Source organism: Trachurus trachurus (assembly GCF_905171665.1).
Source record: "Trachurus trachurus genome assembly, chromosome: 21".
In the NCBI taxonomy this organism is placed as follows: domain Eukaryota; kingdom Metazoa; phylum Chordata; class Actinopteri; order Carangiformes; family Carangidae; genus Trachurus; species Trachurus trachurus.
Genome location: NC_139899.1, coordinates 19,589,955 through 19,612,534, shown reverse-complemented (window position 1 = coordinate 19,612,534; position 22,580 = coordinate 19,589,955). Strand labels below are relative to the sequence as shown.

At 43.1% G+C, this 22,580-nt stretch overlaps 1 protein-coding gene across 4 annotated transcripts in view; it reads left to right on the top strand.

The window, feature by feature from the left end:
* The first annotated feature begins 440 nt into the window (after positions 1–440).
* The window catches only part of dcaf6 (ddb1 and cul4 associated factor 6), a 31,114-nt gene continuing 8,974 nt past the window's right edge, over positions 441–22,580 (top strand). For 3 of the 4 annotated variants that reach the window (XM_083996444.1, XM_083996443.1, XM_083996442.1), the window contains exons 1-11: positions 441–822; positions 5,237–5,298; positions 7,496–7,588; positions 8,373–8,558; positions 8,678–8,791; positions 10,271–10,406; positions 11,598–11,809; positions 14,216–14,309; positions 15,546–15,665; positions 17,608–18,021; positions 19,045–19,245. In XM_083996444.1, coding sequence (XP_083852570.1) covers positions 726–822; positions 5,237–5,298; positions 7,496–7,588; positions 8,373–8,558; positions 8,678–8,791; positions 10,271–10,406; positions 11,598–11,809; positions 14,216–14,309; positions 15,546–15,665; positions 17,608–18,021; positions 19,045–19,245 — 1,729 coding nt within the window. In that variant the 5' untranslated portion in view covers positions 441–725. The remainder of the gene's footprint in view (positions 823–5,236; positions 5,299–7,495; positions 7,589–8,372; positions 8,559–8,677; positions 8,792–10,270; positions 10,407–11,597; positions 11,810–14,215; positions 14,310–15,545; positions 15,666–17,607; positions 18,022–19,044; positions 19,246–22,580) is intronic. The other variant, XM_083996445.1, reaches the window with a different exon arrangement.

Genomic DNA, 22,580 nt, shown 5'->3' with positions numbered 1-22,580 from the left:
TTTGCAGGCTTCAGTTTGTATAACAGAAAATTATTTTATAAACATGTTAGCGGATATCAAAAACGCCTTGCTGATCTGGACCTTGCTTTAAAAAAAAAAAAAAAAAATGAACACAGAAGATGGTCCTTATGAAAAAACAAAAAACAAACTAGTCTTAATTTTTGAGCTCCAAGATTTGATAATCTGTATTTCAATCAAATAATTTTACCTCTAGCCCTAAAGTCTAATTAGGTCAGTCTAATAACATTGACAAAACGTGATTAAATAAATGTCTATGGCACTACTAAGAAAAACCAAACAGCATAGAGTTGGCTCCATGCCTTCCAAACTTCTCTGGACAGACTCCGCCCGCCCCAGCTGCACTCGGCGAATTAGACCGAGCGCCTCTCTGTTTATCGCGTTGTTTGGACACAGCTGACCGCTGTCTGCTAGGAGAAATACACCAGGCTAGGCTAGCAGGACGGACAGTTAGCAGCCCGGAGAGCAGGGGGCACAGTCGGCGGAAACGCAGCGGGATCGCAGGGACAGGACCGGAGCAGCGAGCCTTTCCGCCGGCCATGCAAACACCGAGGATCGCTGCTTGTTAGCGCTAGCGCCGTCCCAACAGACTGGGGGGGGGGGGGACTTGTTCCCGATGGTAAAACCGAGGCGACGGTAGAGAAAAGGCGACATCAACAGGAAAGGGTTAGCTTAGTTTCAATGTTATTGTTAATTAAAAGCCACATATGGTCACAATGTCCTGCACTGGCAACCTGGTTTGGGATGTAAATAAACGCTTAATTGGATACAACGAGCCTAACACCATCAGGACCAACTACCTGGGTAAGAACAAAAACAAACCTCCTCCTCCTCCTCAACGCTAACACCAACCCACAGCACATACTGAGGAAATGTGTTATTTTATTTATCTATCATGCTTTTATTAAGCAGATACCTGGTGAACTGACAGTAAAACCCAACATGGCTGTGCCTTCAAGCTTTCTTATTAATAACAGAGCTGCTGCTGCTGCTGCTGCTGCTGCTGCTTCTGCAAAGTCAGAGCCGTCCACTGTGACCGCATGCAAATTTAATTTACTTATGTAAAAGAGGAGATGTGAGAGTCTGGAGCTAAAGCGACCACATATGGGATTAAGTGTTATGTATAACCCATGGTAGTGCAGCTCTTCCAAGAGGTTGTGTAGCTGCAGCAAAAACTCATATTCATACCCTCCCTGAGAGATTTAATTGATTTGCTGCATAAATGTAATTTCTGTGCAACCACAGGATTTTGCACAGAGTTAATGTACAGTAAACCAACCATCTGCAGGCTGCATCATCTCTATATGTTTATATAAGTGAACTCTGAAGTATAGCAGTCAAAATGGATGTGAAAAATGTAATAAAAACAATCATGTAATGCATTTATGGGGACCTAAAAACCGCTTTCTTTCTGCTGCGGTTATGTGTAGAGAGGAAGTGGTCAGAGTTTCGCAGTATCATTATAGACAAGTGTCATCATTCATATATAAATAGCTACAAAGTGCAAATCTAAATTCTGCTCACAATTGAAATTAGCACACAGCTTACAGTTCATACTTTTGTAGCCCTATATACAAAAAAGTGATACTCAGTAACTTGGAAGAACCTGTAACAGAAGTGCGGTGTATTGAGCTGACGACAATATCATTGACATTGATTATTTGTCCTCTCAGGTGTAAAATCACATGCCAATATACTGTCTTCCTTGAGTTATTCACAGCCTATATCTTGAGGTAGTGGAGGAAGCAGCTGTGCCATGTTGAGTCTTGTATCCAAGCTGCAGTTAATCTCCATCACCCAAAAGAACAGCATAATAAATATAATTAATAATAATAATGAATAATATGTAATAAAAAAAACATACACTAAAGGCACTAATCTGATGTTACACAAAATGTCAGTCCAATATCTCAAAACACTGTTACTAATTATTATCAGCATGTAACAGATTGCAGCAAATAAGAGTTTTACTAACTGATAATAACAAAGCAATTATGAATTATTAATGGTGAGTGATTCATTATTTCTTCTATTGGATGTCAACATACTGGGTTCCTTGAAAGCTTCATAGTCTGGGTGGAAAAGCAGCTGTTAATGTGGTATAATATTATTTTAATTTTTTTTTAAATGGTCCATATCCTGTTTGTGACTTGGTGAGGCTGCTGAGGCCAAAGCTGTAACACCGACAGAGTTTTCCTCTCCTCATCGGAGGTCATTTTTTCTCTTGGTCTTTTGATGCGTGTGTCTGTCTGTGACTGTGTGTTGTCTGTGGGAGAGCAAGCGTGTTAAGAGCAGCGGTGACCGCAGAGCACAACGTAGGACGGACGGAGCCGCTGGCACCAGGCTGAGAGCGAGGCTTTTCTGAGACTCGTCTGCAGTGTGTCCTGTCAAAAAGTCAGCACCTGACAGTGTTTGAATGGAGATTTACAGGCCTGTAGAGGTGGGGCGGGGGGCCGCGGAGGTTTAGTCAGCGCTGTATTTAGCAGGACTGAGATATGGTTCAAGCAGTTATTGTGGATGTGTTGAGGAGGATACATGCAGTGGTGTGTGTGTGTGTGTGTGTGTGTGTGGCTCAGAGCTCTTGTGGGATATATTTAGCTCTGAGAAGGGGGCGGGGGCGACAAACAGTGGTCCACATCAAATTCCAACAGAGAAACTTCCGGGGAGGTGAAATGACTCCATGTTGATGCTGTACAGGGGGGATATAGGAGTTATTATTGACAGGGCCATGAGAGACTGTAATGAAGACAGAGAGGAAAAGCAAAAACAACAGGGTTAAGACAGATGTTGAAACACAATGTCCTGACATCGATTCATGATTAAACTAGAAATAAAACAACTAAATCTATTTATTGACCCCTGTCTGACTTCTTTAGCATCCTCTGTCCTTCCTATTTCCATGGATGACTGACCAAATACTGACCAGTTTTCAGTTTATTCATTTATAAATAAAATAAAATGATAATTTGTTGCAGCTGCAGACATAATGCATTTCTCTTTGGGGATTAATAAAGTAAAGTCATTTGTGCATTACAACATTATTCACGCTGACCTCTTTAACCATCATGTTCACAGCCCACTGGTTTTGGACCATTAACGTAGTAAATATTCATTTCTTCTGCTCAACGTTTTAAATGATGATTGTCAGGGATGTTTTTACACAACAATATATGATAATAATATGATAGGGAACTGATTTTTGACTGTGAGGATTATTTTTTCAGATTATTGGATCACATTTTAATATGTGGGATTAATATTAGTGTCTGTGTTCGGGAGCTTCAGGATCGGCTCCGACTGTCAGTTCGTGTTAGCTCTCTGAAACCGGCTCGGCCTCGTCTCTTGACTCTTCAGTGGGAGAGAAAAAGCCCCTGCAGTGCTAATAAAACCAGCAGTTAAAGTTGGATACGCAGCAGCACCTGGTAGGAAGAAACCTGTCCGTCCTGCTGACAGAGTTAGGTTTGGTTGATCAGTTTCTGAAAGAGAAAACCTACGTTATTGGGACAAAGGAGGTTTGCTGTGTTATTCTCATATAAAAGAGTTGACTGGACTGTTTTTATGTTTTTTTTATTGCACTGTGGCTGCAGTGTCAACAGCACACTCAACAACTGAAGGGTTTTTCAGTGCTGCATACTGACTTTTGTCATTTTAACACCGGCCGCACACTACAACACAAAACCTGAGTGTGAATGTTGTGGAGGTGGGACACAGACTTGAAAGGTCGTATTTTGAATTTGAAAATGGTTTTTATTCATTTTCTCCATGTTGTTCATCATAACTCCTCTAACTACAGAGGTCCTCCCAAGTTTTTTACAACACCGATTTTGATTGTTGAGTAATTGTTAACATATTTTCATATGCAAAAATGACAAAATAAAAAAAAATTTACATTGAAATTGATATCTTTGGGATTTGGACATTTCATAGACTGAGAGATGATTTCATAAATCCAGAAAATCGCCAGCTCAGTCAATAATGAAAGTAGTTGTTAGCTGCAGCCTCAGTCCTGACTGGAAATGAGTTTCATGTTGACTGTGTAGTGTATAGTCCGTCCATCAGTCACAGAGAGAGTGTTTACATGCTCACTCGCAGCCTCCTGGTTATGATCAACAGCGTGGTGGAGAATCGTCCTGGTTATTATGAGTCTCCTGGGTTGTGGTGGGATAGAAACCAGGATAAACCGACATGTAAACACCTGATCGGTCTCTGTCGGTGCAGGACGCAGCGGTGAGACGCCCAGACACGACTGTGCACAGACGCTTCACAGTGCTTCACACATCACATCCAGAAACAGGGATCCTCCTTTGATTTGAGCAGGTGAAGGTGTAAAAGACATTGACGACCTTCATTATTACTGAGGATGAGGAGGAGAAGCTTTTCAAAATAAGAGCTCATCACTTAAATATCATTGTCCTGCTCCATTCACAGTCAATGAGAAATGGATTCACAGGTCAAAATATGTCTGTTGTGGTTCTACACAAGTGAGTTAATGTTAATGAGTCTCGGATCGTACCTCAGTGTGTGTTTTATTGTTTCTCAACTGTCTGAAGGGAGCACACACACACACTCACGCCTCACGACTCTGTCTCTCTCTTCTCCAACCTTCCTGTCACTCCCCCACTGCCCTGTCCAATTAATATGTCAGGTTGATCTCGTGTCTCAAATGAATAAACGCACACAGGAGGAATCACAAATGGGGGATTATAAATGTAAATGTCTCTGTCCATAAAATCCCCCCAAAAGGTATTTTATTTCAACAGGAAGTCATCACATGTCTCCCTCCGTTCAGCCAACCACAAGAATATTATTGTGGAGAGTTTGTTTTTGTTGTTTGTTTTACATATAAATCCCAAAATTTGTTTGTAAATCCCTCTCAAAGGAATTTAAATCGAAAGCAACTGGACTTGGTTATTTGTCTAGGAAAATTTCTTTTTAACTTTCATAGACAAATAACCAAGTCCAGTTGCTTTCGATTTAAATTCCTTTGAGATACTATGACCTGGACAAATGAGAATATGCACAGGCTTTGTAAATCCTTCTGTGTGCAATTTAAATCATTTTCAGATTGATCTGACTCGAAAGACAAAACAACACCCAAAAAAATAACTGAAAAAGAGGAAAAATATTCTCTATATAAACAAGAAACAGAAACATGTTTTTGTTACTCCTTGATTTTAACTCTTACTCTCTAACTTTTACAATTTCTCTCTCTTCACAGGTAGAAGAGAATTCGTGCAGAGGCTTAAACTTGAAGCGACACTGAATGTACATGATGGCTGTGTAAGTGCCCCACATCTTCGTTTATGTGTGTGTGTGTGTCCATGTCCATGTCATTTCTTCCCTGTCGCTCCTTGAGGCCCGAGTCTCTGACAGAGAGCAGATCTCTGACTTCAGGTCAGGTTGTTGATGCCTCTGAGAAACCTGAAGCTGACACAACAGTCACGCGTCCTGTCACAGTATCGGCCAGACCGCCGGTCCGTCCGTCCAAAACACCACAACAACCACGGCACACGAAACCCCCAGGAGGAGCCGCTCTTTGATACCTGCCAGGTCTAAATCCGAACTGATACAGGGAAAGGGATTAGACGAATGCTTTTATTGCATTTTGTGGATGAGTGAAGTGTTTAGAGACAAGCGCAGATATTCTGTGTTAAATTACTTATGGCTGGTAAAGGCTGCTGTCATCTGAGCATCATTTGTGGAACATTATAGACTAAACTGAGCAGTAAATAATCAATAGTTCAACCAGTATGTTTGCAAACAAAGGTCAGTCGATCGATGGGCTGGTTGATGTAGCAGCTGATCCACACGGAGGCTTTCAGCAGGAAGTCAACTATCTACTAGTATCTACTGTTTCATAATTATATAATATACTTTATGTATATTGCACTTTTCCAAACACAGTTACAACGTGCTTTACAAATAATGCTTTAAAAATATAGATTACTGAAAGAAAAAAAAAAGAATCTGAACAATTAGAGCAGTGGTTCCCAACCTTTTTTGGCTCACGACCCAAATCTCTGGCGACCCCGTCACTCAAGCTACATTTTATTTGAACTCGATTCATATTTGAGAAAGTGAAAGTATAGAATATAGTTGTTTAAGATTGTGTGTGGTGTTTTTAATCATAATTTGAAAAAGAATAATAATTAGTTAAAAAAAATATTTTTATTAGTAATTTTTTACTAGACATTTCAGGCGACCCCATTTGAATTTCAGGCGACGCAACATGGGGTCCCGACCCCAAGGTTGAAAAACACTGAATCAAATGATAAGCAGAAAGATGTAATCAGAAACCATTTTATCAATAATTTGAAAAGGTTCACAGATTTACTGCATGATTATGATTATTTAAGATGAAAGTCATTGTCTGTGGGGGAAAAAAATGATAATAACAGAGACGTTCTAATATGACTTTGATAATAAGCAGGTGAACTGATAATAAAACTGACATGTGTCAGTAGTTATATGTAGTGAAGCTGTTTCCTGTTTTTCTGGTGTTGCCATTAGCAGCTGTTGTTGTCACCTCTCAGACCGTCTCATCAAATGTTGCAAAATCAGTAAAAACAGAAGTAGGTGGATGTTGCAGTTGATCTGGATCAGTGGCAAAATACAATTTGCAGTTGTTGGTCGGAGTGGGGGAGAAAATATAAAAATAAAAAATAAAAAACAGTTCAATGCAGTATTTTGCTCTGGTTAAATTTGTCGAACCATATCGCACCACATCACCTGACCTCGCCGCTGCATCTCCGCCTCCGTCTGAATCTACTTGGCAGCATCTGTCTCCTACTGTTTCATCACAGGAGAGACACCAGAGGCAGATTCACCCACTCGTCCTAATAACATCTGAACCCCCTTCAGACGCTGCTTCTCAGGAATCGATTCAAACCTGTTAAAGCCTCTGATCAGACTGAGCTGCGAGTTCAGTTTTCAGGATCGCTGGAAATGATCCGTCGTCACTCGTGGGAAAGATTTTAGTCGTGTTAGTGATTCTGTAGCGTGACGGTGAAACACTGATCGGTTAACAGAAAGAAAGAGTGACCAGAGTTTTTGTTTATTAAATGTCACTAAAAGTTGTTTGACCAAGCCAAGAAAATACGACTTTTCTTATCGATTACACCTTTTTTATATTGATAAGTTGTTTCAAGCCCTTTTTGTTCTTGTGGTCCAAGTGTTTGTTTTTGGACTGTGAAGGTGATTTACTGATCTCATCCTCTGATTGTAAAAGCTTGACATTTCACAAGAAAATACACAGATACAGAGAAATAAGATAAAACACAAAAGGAAAATACAAGCTCAGCTTCTGAGATTCATCTTCTCACTGCTCATCGGAGACGCTGCAAACATTTAATATTTTTTGCCCGATTAGCAAAATCTTGTCCAGCTAATCGACCGATCAACCACCTGTTTCGGGATGAATGTTCTCTGCAGTCTAATGATGCATCTTCTCTTAATCCAAGCTGTCGTGTCTCTGCAGGTCAACACTATATCCTGGAACGACACAGGAGAGTACCTCCTGTCGGGGTCAGACGATACCTTCTTGGTTATTACAAACCCGTACAACAAGAAGGTAGGTCTTCACCAAAACTATCAGCTCAGATATGACTGTGACTGTTTGTTTAGGAACAACAAACGGAGGTAAAAGCAGTCGTAGCTGTGGATATGGAGGAAAACCAGAGTGTCAATGAGAACAACAAGCAACAGACTTGTGCTATCATTTTCTGTGAAGGGACAGATGGAGGTTGAAGCCTGTGTTTGGGTCTATTTTGTTTACATATAGGATGTAACAGAGGTTTGAAATGGATATCCTTATGTGTGTGTTTCCAGAAAACAGATTCACAGAAAAGCTGGTTAGGTTAGGCCAAAAAAAAGTGGATGAAAACTGAGCCTCTAAACATTTAACATTTAAAATAAATTGGTTGTTAATAAAGTTCACCAACGGGATCGAGACAAGGAAACGTCTGTTTTCTGACTTTGTTTTAGGGAAACAAACGTAGCTCTTGCAGCAAAGAGAGAAGAGAAGAGAATATCCTCTTTTGAAATTGTTATGTTTCATTATTTATTTATTGTTTTGATTTATTGTTTTAATTAGATAAGTAAACCTTTATACAGTAAAATCTCTGCGTGAGAGATGAGGCCCAATCTCAAGATGTTTTTTTTTTGTTGTTCGTTTGTTTTCTTTTGTGATGTTATTTGCCTGTTAATGTGCATTAAGGGCAATACAGTAAAAAAAAAGAAAATAAATTTGAATGTTTCAGATTTAGGTTTGGTTGTGATGGGGGGTCGGTATAAGGGACTTTTGAAGATGTCCGACTCCCTGTAAACAGCTGCATATCTTTGCTCCTCATCCTCAGGTCAAGAAGTCGATACGTTCAGGTCACCGGGCAAATATCTTCAGCGCCAAGTTCATGCCCCACACCAACGACCAGGAGATCATCTCCTGCTCCGGGGACGGCATCATCTACTACACCCACACCGAGAAGAGTCCCGAGTACAACAGACAGTGTCAGTTCACCTGTCATTACGGGACGGCTTACGAGGTACCGGAGCAGAGAAACACGAGACGACATCACACGACAACCCCGTGCTGCTGCCAGTGCTTTGTTTTCTGTTTTCTTGTCCTCTAATCTTAAACCCTCTGTGTTTCCTGTTTGGTCAGATTATGACGGTACCAAACGACCCCTACACGTTTCTGTCGTGTGGGGAGGACGGCACCGTGCGGTGGTTCGATCTCCGCACCAAGACGAGCTGCACTAAAGAAGACTGCAAAGACGTACGGTGACAGCTGTGATGTTTGTTCTCCTTTCAGTCAGTGAGACGCTGGCGGTTTCTGCATCACTAGTATCTGTTATCTGCTCGATTCAATTGTTTTTTTTTATTTTGTTTGTCTGTTTTTACCAGTTTTAGATAAACTGGCCCATTGCAGGTCAATAATCTGCTCCTCGTAGGTGACTTACCCTAATTTTAAGTAATATGATAAAAGTGTTTGGCACATATAATGAAACTAACTAAATGAAATATAAATCATAAATAACTTAAAGCAGATATCAGTGGAATGTTTTTGTTAATATAAGTCCTAAATAGTCCTATTTTCCGTCAGCAATCACTTACATGAAGTATTTCAGCCTAAACACGAGTCTCTCCGTCACTCTGCTCTGCTGTAACCCGAGGAGAAAATTTTCCTTGTGGGATACAAGTGTTATCCAATGAGGAGAGAGAACGGCATGAAGGGCTGTGTGTGCAGCCAAGGGATGCGCGTGAATGTGGTGACGTAGCACGAGGACCAATTGATGCCTGACAAGGGCGGGGGCTGCTAACTCATGGTGCGTTCAAAGAAACTCGTACTTTGTGTTTTTCCTTCCTGTGAAGTCATACCAGTTCGATCTGGTACGAGTTCACGGGTCGGAAGTTACGAGTGGCCGTTATAGGGAACTTTCACAGACAACAGGATGGTAAAAACACGAGCTACGGGTTACCTGGAACGCTACCAAGTCGTAGTTGTGACTTGAAGCTGTAACTTACGGTTTCAAAAGCCTGCCTTGAACGCAGCATTAGCCGAAACGGCCGTGAAGCTGATATCTGCTTTAAGTTTTGCTTGTTAAAATTTTTCAGATTTCAAATTTTTTAATTGATCTTTGAGATTTATATTGATGATCTAATTAATAAGAGCTCATCATCAGTCCTGCTGTCTTCACAAACACCTCTCTCCCGCTGGAGTAATTCAGAAAACAGTCTCCTTGGCTTCGGGCCAGGCTGCATCGGAGGGAGCCGAGTGCCTGGTGTAGGGATGGACCGGTGTGTGTGTGTGTGTGTGTGCAAATGTGTGTGTGCAAATGTGTGTATGCAAGGGAGAGGCCGTGCCATCCCAGATTGTGTTGCATCTTCTCCTGTTTCATGCAGGAGATCAGTACTTGTGACCTTAAAACTGTCACTACAGCTTTGCCTGACTCTGTTACCTCGTCCTCTTAATTATCTTACAACATGTTGAAGTGAACACGGCAGGAAAAAAATGATTCTTCAGTTTTCGGAATACATCAAGTTGAAAGACAGAAAGACAGAAAGTCAAATCAACTCCAAACAAACACTGATCATTTTAACCTTCATGCAGCAGGACTTATGTTGTATTAAACTGCACAATCTTCTGCTGGATTAACCTAATCGATTAGCAGCTGGATGTTTTGATTAATGCATCTTCGGCAGAAATAACTTCATGTTGCCTCTTGGAACTTCACCACATTGTTTCTGATTTCAGGACATCCTGATAAACTGTCGGAGGGCAGCGACCTCTATATCCATTTCTCCACTGGTGCCGTATTATCTGGCCGTGGGCTGCTCGGACAGCTCCGTGCGAATCTACGACAGACGCATGCTGGGAACCAGAGCAACAGGTGAACCACCCACACACCGACCTCATCCATCCTCTATATATTTACACTTTTATTGATATCGTAGATTCATGCTATTTTTCAGGCTTGTGTTTGTAGCATCAAATATTGAGAACAACAGGGTGATCCAAGTTAAAAATAAGTAACTGAAGATGTTTGTGAGGAAAAAACGAGCTGATGAAGCAGAGCTGAGAAGTTTCTGGCTAGGTTTTTAGTTGATGTGTACATGAATATGATATTTATTCCCTCCCTAACAGGTAGGGTTCAATATAAATCACTATTTATAGAGCGGTATTTAAATAATAATACATTTTTTTCACAAAGACCACGATTAAGATGTAAAAAGAAATGAAAGTGAAAATTTGAAATTACATTTTCCATGTTACAACCCCGTGAATGTTGTTCAAATATCTCTTGCTATGCACCACCCCTTTGTTTTTTCTTCCTGTAAAACATGAAATATGTTTGATCCCTTATCTTGAACTCTGGGACTTTTACATTCACCTGTTGAATCAAATATCAGTCAGTGAGATAAGCTTCCTCTTACACATGATCATTAGGTTGTAGATTCTAGCTGAAATAGCAGAGCAGAATCACTGTAGAGGATTTTGACAACAATGAAGCTTTTTTATTTTTTTTATTTTGCACGAACATATCATTTAAAATAGTACGAACAATTATTATGATTGGGATGTGCGAAGGGGAGGTAAACCCAAAAGGGCTTATATGAAAACCTCACCCAATCAAAAAACAAATTTGTTACAAGTAAAGACCAATCAACTGAGTGGTTATACAGTGATTATAGGAAAGAAAGGAAAAATATACATGAATGAATAATGCAAAACAATAATGATACATGTAATAATGAGAAAAAAAAACATGACAATAAATAAACAACATAATTACAGATTATGATGAGCTAAAATGATTAAACAGATAAAAAGATTGTACAAAACAGTCCTGAAGTGAGTTTAAGTGATGAGCAGGAGAGTTTTCAGGTTTGTTTAAACTGAAGTGGAGCAAACCCTCGAGGTTTGTGGGGAGTATTTGCAGATATGTGGAGCATAAAAACTGAACAAGGTTTTGACTCTGGGGACAGAAAGCAGGTCTGCTGCTGATGACCTCAGACTGTGAGGAAGGCCACTATCCCTCCAACACCGTCAACATCTCCCTCTCTCTCTCTCTCGCTCTCAGGGAACTACATGGGCCGCGGGACGACGGGCATGTGCGTCCGCTTCGTCCCCGCCCACCTGTCCAACAAGTCGTGCCGGGTGACGTCCCTGTGCTACAGCGAGGACGGTCAGGAGGTGCTGGTCAGCTACTCCTCCGATTACATCTACCTGTTCGACCCCAAAGACGACCAGGCCCGGGAGCTGAAGGGCCCGTCCGAGGAGCGCAGGGAGGAGGTGAGAGGGAGCACGCGGCTCCTGTAACATCATCTGTCACACGCGGCCTGACGGGAACTGTGTGTGATCACTGTGAAACGTTATACAGGTGTCCACACGGGGTGAATCCCAGTGACTCCGGTGATCCCCCGACCTTTCCTCTAGCGCCACCTGGAGGGTCTGTGACCTTGACTGAGGCGTCTTCACTGGTTTAGTTTAGTGTATTTGCACTTTATACAGTAAAACCTACATAAAAACAATGAAAATAGGCAAGGCAAGGCAAGGCATCTTTATATACAGTATATAGCGCATTTCATACCAAGGCAACTCAATGTGCTTTACATAAAGACAAAACATTTAAAAAGAACAGCATAAAACAGCATAAAAACAAACAATCTTTTGAAAATGAAAAGAAAAGTAAACATTAAACATAGAGTTAAAAGCAAGAGCAAAGAAGAATAAAAAGTACAGAGAGAAAAGAAAATAGATAAAGTTTAAAGTTCTTAAAATAATGAAATTAAACATTGTGCAGGAGAGGTGGAAGCCAAAAAAGGCTCATTAAAATACCTCCCCTATGTAAAAACAACAGTGGTGGTCTTCAAAGTCAAAAAAAGGTGACAATACAGAAATTCATATCCTGTAGTTGACTAATTATAATCCCCTGACTTTAGTGTGTTTTACCTAAATTTAGCATTTTAGCGTGCTAATATTTCCAATCAGGTCTAAACACATCTCACATGTATTTTGTCATAGACGAAACAAATAAAAAGTGATGATGACGCTCAAGGAAAAGTTGAGGAATCACCGAGAGTCAGTAGGACGCATCCTGTAGGAACCAGGAGAGTCTGTCTAATACATTTTGAGATATTTCAGTCTGGAGCCAAAGTGCTGGATGGATCAACGATATTATCCTGTCAGTCTGGCTACAAACGTACTCAGGAGTCTCAGGTTACATCCTCAGATATCCTCCGCCTGCCTGACCGTCGTAAAAACCTAACTCTAGATTTTCGGTCTTGTGTGATATAAAGGAAATTAACAATCACAATAAAAAAAAAATGTTTAAGTTGGAACCAGAGGAAAGTTTGGCTTATTTCCTGGTTTAAAACAACCGAGTGTGAAAAATGTTGTGTTGTCTGATACAGAAAAGGTTGATGCAGCAGAAGTGTCACTATAACGCAGGTAGAGCCTCCACCCTTAAACACCGATGTGTCCCTGGTGCATAATGCTGCACATTAAGGTCATAAAAGCATCTGTAGCCTGGAGTGTGGAGCTCTATGTAACCGCTACGACCTGTGTTTGTAACATAGGATAAACATAAGCACATGTCTTCCAATACTAGACAGTATTATGGTGTATTTTATAAAGGGTGGGGAGAGGGGGGGGGGCGGTGAAGGATTGTTTGTTGTAAACAGGGTGCACCTTGTTGTTGCCGTCTGCTGTCTTCTCTGAGAGCTCTGCAGACGTCAGTGCTATCTATATCTGTGCTGGCTGATGCAGTGCAGCGAAGGGGAGCGAATGACCCTGAGAAAACCAAGACAAGGAGGACGGAGGAGAGGGGAAGGAACGCAGTGATGGGGGGAAAAAACTGCATTGTTATTAAACACAGGGCGTTTCGATCCGTCAGTTTTTGGAAAATTGGATAAATGTAAAAAAAAAAACAAAAAAAAACCAACAACCAGGAAAACGTAGGACGTAGTAGGGTGGAGCGGAGCGAGGTCTCGGCTTCACGTGTGCCTGAATGTGCTGGATCATGGTGCCAGTGCTTCGGAGCCTCGTGGTGAGTTCAGCTGTGTCGAGATGCAACTACCACACACATTCCTTTCCAAATACAGTGACCGGCACAGGCAGTGTGCTCCTCCATCCTCCAAAATAGTTCAGACTGAAGAGGGGAGGGGGGAGAGAGGGGGAGAGAGGGGGCACCAGGCGGCCAAGTAAAGGCTCGTTACCCTTCCCTCCTCTGCTTCCACCTGTGACCCCATTTGTTTCGGGGTCTTTTCTCTCTTTATTTATCCTGCTGTGTCTTTCACCCCCCCGGCCCCTTTTCGCCACCTCCACCGCCGCCGCCGCCGCCGCGTCCAGACCCGATGACATTTCCTAAGTGAAGCAGTTGATAGTCTCTGCACTAAGACCCCCTTTTTTCTATTTCTGGCTCTCCGCCTGTTGCCCCGCGCAGAGAGCCAGGGGACTGGAAAGTGAAGGCAACCTCAGTCGTGCAGCCAGAAGGGAGGAGGGGGAGGTGGAGGAGGAGGAGGGGGAGGTGGTGGTGGGGGGGGTGAGGAGGTGAGGAGGGAGGTGGGGGGTGGGCACGTTAAAGAAGGGCACTGACAGAGACGAGCAGTGTTTTGCTTTGGCAGCGCAGCTATTTTTGACCATGCTTTGACTGACAAACTGCTAATCTTTCCGTGTGCGTGTGCGTGTTTTCCACAGCTGAGGCAGCCGCCGGTGAAGCGCCTCCGTCTGCGAGGGGACTGGTCCGACACCGGACCCCGCGCTCGCCCCGAGAGCGAGAGAGAGAGGGACGGTAAGATCAGAGCGCCGCAGCAGCAGCAGCAGCAGCAGCAGCTGACGTGTCTGTCTGTGCCCCCCTGCCCCCCCTGCCCCCTCCTGGCTCGTCTGCTTTAAAGCAAAGATCTCAAATTACAGACCTGGCCCCTGAGACAGTTTCACCCACCGACCCCTCCCTCACCCTCACCCTCCCCCCCCCAGCTTTTTATGTTGATGCAAACACTTAAACAAGGACCGACTGCGCTCTGTGTCACTGTGGCACATCTGAAGGGTTTGTCTCCTCAACGCTAAAACCTGGCGCCCAGACAGGATAAAACCTGAGTGCGTCCTCGTTTTAAATAAACAGCTGCATATTCAAACATCCAGCAGCGGCCTTGGTCAGAATGTAAGTTCAGTATTGACAGGTCAGTTTCACATCGCCACAAGCTCTTCATCTAAATATCTTTGTGTTTTTAGCTGCTTTAATAACTCCAGATCTGTTCCCTGACCCGCCCCCCCACTTAAAAACCAAAGTAGACCTTGCACAACGGTGGTAAATCACTTCTGGAGAGAAAAAACAGTTGAACTATAATTGTTTCACCTGTTTGTCGCTATGACTGATAGATACAGCTCATCTTACCTGTGATGCACTATTAACATTAAAGTTAGTGATTATATCCACTTCAGATGTGCAAAGAGAAAGCTGCTGTCCTCCCTGAGTCCCATCAGAGACGTAGAGTAGAATCAATCAATCAATCAATCAAATTTTATTTTTATGGCACTTTTCATACAAGCAAGTGCATATTTGTATTGTTTGAATGCACTGTCAGTTTGCAGCACAGCTATTACTGTCCTGTGGTGGTTGTTTTTTTTTATGTTCGTGTTGTAATTTTTAAATTCTTTTTAAATCCTTTTGAATGCACCTTGAGTCAGCATGATACGACATTTTGTTTCACTTCCTGCCAGACATCTGGTTGAAATGACAATAAATCTGAGTCTGATGCTGCAGTTCAGAGTTTTAAGACTGTTATTATGACTGATGACTAAGAAAAAGAGAAGGAAATATGAAGTAATAAAGCCGCCAGTGGGAAACAATGAAACAAGTTAAATAAGCTGTAAAACAATATTAAATTAAAAACATGAGAAAATTAATATTTAAAGAAAAGATTAAATAAAATACATTAAAAAGATGTGGGATGTGATTGTGTTACGTGATATTTAACAGTTTGAATAGTTACCACGGTCTTAACGTGTCTCTCCGTCCGTCTCGCAGGTGAGCAGAGCCCGAACGTCTCTCTGATGCAGAGGATGTCGGACATGTTGTCTCGCTGGTTTGAGGAGGCCAGCGAGGCTCAGGGCAGCAGAGGAGCCCGACCACAGACACGACCCCGAGGTGAGGCTGCAGCTGGGACCGAGACCAGAGAAGAGAAGTAGTAGCCTAGTAGTTTATTCGATCTTGTGCACAAATTGTTACAGTCAGGCATCAATCAACCTTCAATAATGCATTCCTCAATTCAAACATAATTCATAATTGATACGTAGATTGAAAAAGGTGAAGGCTGAAGGTATTCACTTCATTTCATTTCAGTTAAAGAGCTTTGGAGCTCATTATGGTTTCAATGTGACAGAAAGGAGCAGAAATCTTATAATCAACAGATGAAGCCACTGGCAAGAAGTCACAGAAAATAAAATTATTAATATTCTTAACATCGTCAAGAGCAAAGCATCCACAGATCGGAACGGTATGGATATGACTTTGATAAAGAAAGTTATAACTAACTTAGATTTGTTGTTTCTTCTACTGTTTTGATTAGCAGTGAGTCGTTAAAGTCACTTTTTCAGTCCAAAACATTTTATACTTTCTGTGAGTATTTGCTGCTTTTCTTTGCAGCTGATTAAGCCAATGAGACAATCTGTAGATTTCACTTTGAACTTTTGGGAAACTGAGGGACATTTCTCACAATTTTCATCCATATTTTTATTTATTTATTTATTTTACAATCAATTTTAAAATTGATTAATTATCAAAATTAAATTGACCCCTAATGTACTATAGTATGCCTTTAGTGCTACATGTTTCAGGGTTCCTCATAAAAGAAATAAAGGCACATGATCAACTATTGAAGTTATTTATGAGGTGTATTGTCATTATCATCACTGATGCTAGTTTCACCTGCTTCCGTTGTACGAGCCACACTTTTGGTTTGAAGGACTTTATTGTAACACGGCTGCTCAGCTTGTGTCCTTCATCAGGATTATTGTTCAGCGTGTTAAAAACATTTGAACAGGGTTATTTACGATTCATATTTTATTTATTTAGTTGTATTATATATGTGCCAAACACTTTTACTTTGTCACTAAAAATTAAGGTCAGTTGAGGGCTGTGGCCTTTGTATATGGGGCACCTGCTCAACCCAGTGAGCTATATGGCGCCTCATATACAGAGACCACAGCCCTCACTGCAGCTGGCCCTGGTTCGATTCACCTGGTGGCCCTTTGCTGCATGTCATTCCCCTTTTCTCTGCCTTCTCATTTCATGTCTCTCTCAACTGTTCTATCAATTAAAGGCAAAAAGCGCCAAATAATACTTAAAGGGATAGTTCAACATTTTGGCAAATTGGCCCATTGCCATAATCCCTATAGTCGTAGCAGTAGGTTTGTTACCTTTAATTGTCGGTGCAAGCTATTTTTAGAACGGCGGAGCAGAGCCGCGAGCTGCTCAGAGCTACGCTACGGAGGCTCATGGGATTTCTTGGTTTCCCTCATCAAACTCATCAAATACACAATCTAACAACTCCAAAACGCTCTGGTGGACAAGTTGTGACCTGCACATTCACCACGCTATGAGATAATAACGAAACGTTACGAGACGGAGTTGTTTTCGAGGCAAATTCATGCAAAACTGCTGATGTGCATTGCCTTCAGGGACAGTTTTTCTGCAAGGAGTCTCTAACCCTAACCCTCGAAAACAACTCTGTCTCGTCACGTTCCATTATTATCTCATAGCGTGGTGAATGTGCAGGTCACAACTTGTCCACCAGAGCGTTTTGGAGTTGTTGGGTTGTGTATTTGATGAGTTTGATGAGGGAAACCAAGAAATCCCATGAGCCTCCGTAGCGTAGCTCTGAGCAGCTTGCGGCTCTGCTCCGCCGTTCTAAAAACAGTTTGCATCGAAAATTAAAGGTAACGAATATATATAGTATAGGGATTGGGATGTTGAACTACCCCTTTAAAAAAAACAAAAAAAACATTTGATCATGATGATGATAATTGATCAGTGGCTTCATTAACAGACGTTTTTACATTTTAACACCTGTTCCTGCTCCTCTCCTCAGGAACCGCCGTCCGTCCAGAGGGCCCCGCCCCCGCCCCCTCCTCCTCCCCCGCGGCCGCCGCAGGAGCCTCCAGTCAGGAGTCCGGCGCTCCTGAGCGGCCGGCCGCCGCCGCCGCCGCGGGGGGGGCCGACGCTCCAGAGGTACCCGCTGCTGCCGCCGCCGCCGCCGCCCCCGTGCCTAAATCCGCCTCCTCTTCCTCCTCAGGATCTTCATCCACAGTCACAGCGCCTCCTCCTTCCAGCTCCTCGTCGGCGGAGAGCTCGGCCCCTCCTTCCTCCTCGTCCCCCCCCACCCCCTCCCCGGACTCGGAGCAGAGGAGTCAGGCCGAGACCACGACAACGACGACGACGACCGGAACGACGACTGGGACCCCGACGGCCACGGCGACGTCCTCCTCAGAACCGGCGCTCTCAGGTAGAAACACGGACGTGACGTTTTCACCTGATCACATTTCTTCTTCCTCCCGGTTCATTGTCTCTGTTTCCTCCTCGGTTCAGTTCAGTTTGTCGACGGGAACTCATGTGTGAGTGTGTGTTTGTCGGAGCCACTCCACTCAAGCAGCCGCCGCACTTCACCCTGTTCTCCTTCAGCATCCTGTTCTCCTCTTCCTCCTCCTCCTCCTCCTCCTTTTCTTTTCTTTTCTTTATTAGGATCCCCATTAGCACCTGCAGCAGCATCGGCTATTCTTCCTGGGGTCCTCCTCCTCCTCCTCCTCCTCCTCCTCCTCCTCTTCCTGCTCCTCCTCTTTCTCCTGCTCCTCCTCTTCCTCCTCCTCCTCCTCCTCCTCCTCCTCCTCCTGCTCCTCCTCTTTCTCCTGCTCCTCCTCCTCCTCCTCCTCCTCCTCCCCTTCCTCTTCCTCCTCCTCTTCCTCCTCCTGCCCTTCCTCTTCCTCCTCCTCTTCCTCCTCCTGCCCCTCCTGCTCCTCCTGGCCTGACTCTCTGCTCTCCTCATATCTTCCACCGTTCAGTCTTTCTTATCTTTTGCATTCACTCTCCCTCTCTTCCTCCTCCTCCTCCTCCTCCTCCTCCTCCTCCTCCTCCTCCTCCTGGCCGGCCTCTCTGCTCTCCTCATTATCTTCCACCGTTCAGTCTTTCTAATCTTCTGCATCCCTCTCCCTCTCTCCCTCTTCCTCCTCCTCTTCCTGCTCCTCCTCCTCCTCCTCCTCCTCCTCCTCCTCCTCCTCCTCCTCCTCCTCCTCCTCTTCCTCCTCTTCCTCCACCTCCTCCTCTCTCTTCCTCCTCCTCCTCCTCCACCTCCTCCTCCTCCTCTTCCTCTTCCTCTTCCTCCTCTTCCTCCTGCTCCTCCTCCTCCTCCTCCTCCTCCTCCTCCTCCTCCTCCTCCTGGCCTGCCTCTCTGCTCTCCTCATTATCTTCCACCGTTCAGTCTTTCTAATCTTCTGCACCCTCTCCCTCTCTCCCTCTGCCTCCTCCCTGTCAGAGTACGGTCCTCACCGGCTGCCCATAAGTTTAGTCTGTAGGCGTTTGCAGCGGTTGCTCCGGCTGGCCGACCCCCCAGGACAGGGTCCGCGACCGGCCCGCCCCTCTACCTCCGCGGCCCCCGAGAGACAGTCACAGAGAGCCGCTCCCTCTGCTGCTGCTGCCGCTGCTGCTGGTGCTGCCGAGACTCAACCCCATACAGGTTACCCTCCCCTTCCGAGCTCCCCCTCCCTCCCCTCCCCTCCCCTCCCCCCCGCCCGCAGCGACCCTCCATAGAGAGCCGAAGCGGAAGCAGGAAGTAACGGCGTCATGGGTCCTCAATTCGAAAAAAAAAGTCTCCATACAAATGAACGGGAGTCCAAGTTTTATTTCGTGATCCGTTTGAATTGTGCCATGAGAAAAAAATATGTCCTCTTTTAGTTTAGTTTAGTTTATTTAGATCCCCATTAGCTTTTGCCACGCAGCAGCTATTCTTCCTGGGGTCTTTTCATCATAATAAATGACAAATACAAACCATTAACACATAAAATACATTAATACATAAAACAAAAATACATACAGAAAACACATACTCAATACAAGAAAAAAAAAAAAAACAAACATCCAAGACAAACACTTAACATATGTTACCCGCTCCTACATTGAATCACTACACAACAAGAATACCAGGACCCAGTTTTACAAATAGGCTACTAATGGTCAAAATTGCGATCAAAATAATAATCTCTTAATTTCATTTTAAAACTAACCATGTTTCTTTGTTGTATAACATAATTCAGAAGGGCATTCCACTCCTTCATAGCTCGATATAATACTGTGCCTTGAGAGAGTGCCCTGGGTAAAATAAAATAACCTCCAGCAGCATGTCGAGTTGAATAATTATGTGTGTTTGAACTAAGACAATTTTCTATACAGAATGTATGGCATTTTAGTTGTTATTATATATATCTACCTGTTTAAAACATCACGTTTCATGCACTTACAATTTACAATAGTTTTACAATAAACTGCTGATTTCTTTGCATGAAACGTGATGTTTTAAACAGGTAGAGGACATATTTTTTTCTCATGGCACAATTCAAATGGATCACGAAATAAAACTTGGACTCCCGTTCATTTGTATGGAGACTTTTTTTTTTTCGAATTGAGGACCCATGGCGCCGTTACTTCCTGCTTCCGCTTTGGGACTCTATGGGCCCCTCCCCTTCCCCTTCCCCTTCCCCTCCTGCCATCCAATAGTGTAAAGCTGCAGTACCGGAGGCAACAGTTCTAGGACCGTAGTTTCAGGACCGTTCGATTTTCGTCACAGCGCCCCCAACGTTCGGAAGTTGCTGCGTTACTATGGAAATGGTCACCGCTCCGGAGGCGATTATTTGAAATTTATATTCCAAGTTCACATTTTGAGTTTGAGTGGTTATAGGTTTAGGTGGGCGTAACGTAACGGCAGTCTCCACTTGGTAGGAAGCCATAGATATAGTATACTAGGGCTGTTCGATTTTGCCCAAAAATAAAATCTCGATTTTCTTCTCTGAAAAATCGATTTCCGATTACGATTACGATATTTTTGTTAAATGACAAACTATTTTGTGTGCTATTTGTGTCTTTTTAAATGGACCTAATGGGCCGTGAGAGCTGTAACGGTGTAGTGGAAAAGGGCCGTTGGTCTTTTTGGCAGCGAAATCCTCACTGGTCTTAGCAAAATGCCGACATGCTTGTTTACAGTGTGTGGGGAGAGCAGTGGGAGAGCGTGATGGGAGGCAGCAGTCATTACGATAATTCAGTAAAAAATCGTTTTTTACGATTTCAAAAAATCGATTTTTACAATTCCAAATAATCGCGATTACGATTTTAAATCGATTAATCGAACAGCCCTAATATAAACATACATGTATATATCTATGGTAGGAAGCGCTGTGGCGTAAATCGAACGGTCCTAAAACTGCGGTCCTGAAACTGCGGTCCTAGAACAGTTACTCCGGTACTGCAGCTTCACCCTACTCCTGCCATCTTCCCCCTCCCCCTGTATGTTGGCAAAGCGGACGTGTCTGTGTGTAGAGAGACAGCCAGGCTCCAGAGAGACCCGGTCTCGCCACAACTGACCACTAATCCCACCGTGATGATCCTCTTTCCATTTTTCCAATGATGCACCTTGTACTTATTAACCTCTGTAGCCGCCGCCGCCACCATCGCTGCTGCTGCTGCTGCTGTTGCTAATTGTGTTGCCTCTCGGCCCCCTCACTCACTAACGCTCTCACTCCATCACTCCACTCGTTTGCTTGAGTTTTCACCCGCAAACTCTCCCGTGCTGGAGTGGCACCGGCCGACAAGTGTGAGGCTCTGCTTGGGCGCCGTCCTCCGTGTGCTCCGTGTGGTTGTTCACCCATGTTTTGACGATGCACTCGGATTCACTCGCTATTAACTAGTGACTCCGGTCTCACTTCAAACCTGAGACTCAGAACCAAAAGCCCTTTTCAGACGTGAAACACAGATTTTTTTATCTGACAGTGCACGACGGTGGCCCAGAAGGACCAAATCAATACAAGACTCACAACACAAATACATAGATATAATAGGTCACACTTATGTCTTATATGTTGGACACACCTTCTCATTCAATGGTCTTTCTTTATCTTTGTTACTTTCTACATTGTAGATTCAAACTGAAGACATCAAAACTATAAGGAACACATATGGAGTTATGTTGTAAACACAAAAGTGTTAATTAAAACAAAAGTGATAGATAGATAGATAGATAGATAGATAGATAGATAGATAGATAGATAGATAGATAGATAGATAGATAGATAGATAGATAGATAGATAGATAAAACAGCCAACAAGTCCCAATATTCTGCTTTGTTAAACACTTTTTAAAATACACAGCTCCATATGTTTTCCTCTATAGTTGTGATGCCTTGAGTTTGAATCTACAATGTAGAAAGTAATAAAAATAAAGAAAAAATACTGAATGAGAAGGTGTGTCCAAACTTTTGACTGGTAGTGTATCTTCTGGGCCACCTAACCAGGATATTAATTTTAATTCATCCATGCAGTTTGCCTCAATTGAAAAAAAACAACCTGCTATATGATCTGACATGTAAAGAGTGACTCATAGACAAGTGTTTCCTGCTTTTTGAGATGATTATTAAGTGATTCATTTATTCCAGTGCCAGGTAGAAGATAGTCAGTCTCTTTCTCTCTCAGTGTTTCACCGTGTGCTGCTGCTGCTGCTGCCGCCGCTGCCCGACTGTGAACAGCACAACATTTAGTTCAGACTTGTGAAATGTCACCAGGCTCCACGTTAACGTACAGTATTAGGACTCGAGATCTCAGTGTGAACTCGTGTGAGCGGTCGTGTGTTGTGTCTGAAAGGGGCTTTGTTCTTTACTGGAAAAACATTGTTTATAACTTTAACTATCTGACACATGCTGGTGATGATTCCTTCTAAGAATAAGCAGCCATAGCTTGAAGGTGTTTAAATTTATATCAAAGGAAGAGCAAAGTATATTTTCTCATTTGAAATTATGCAGAGAGAAT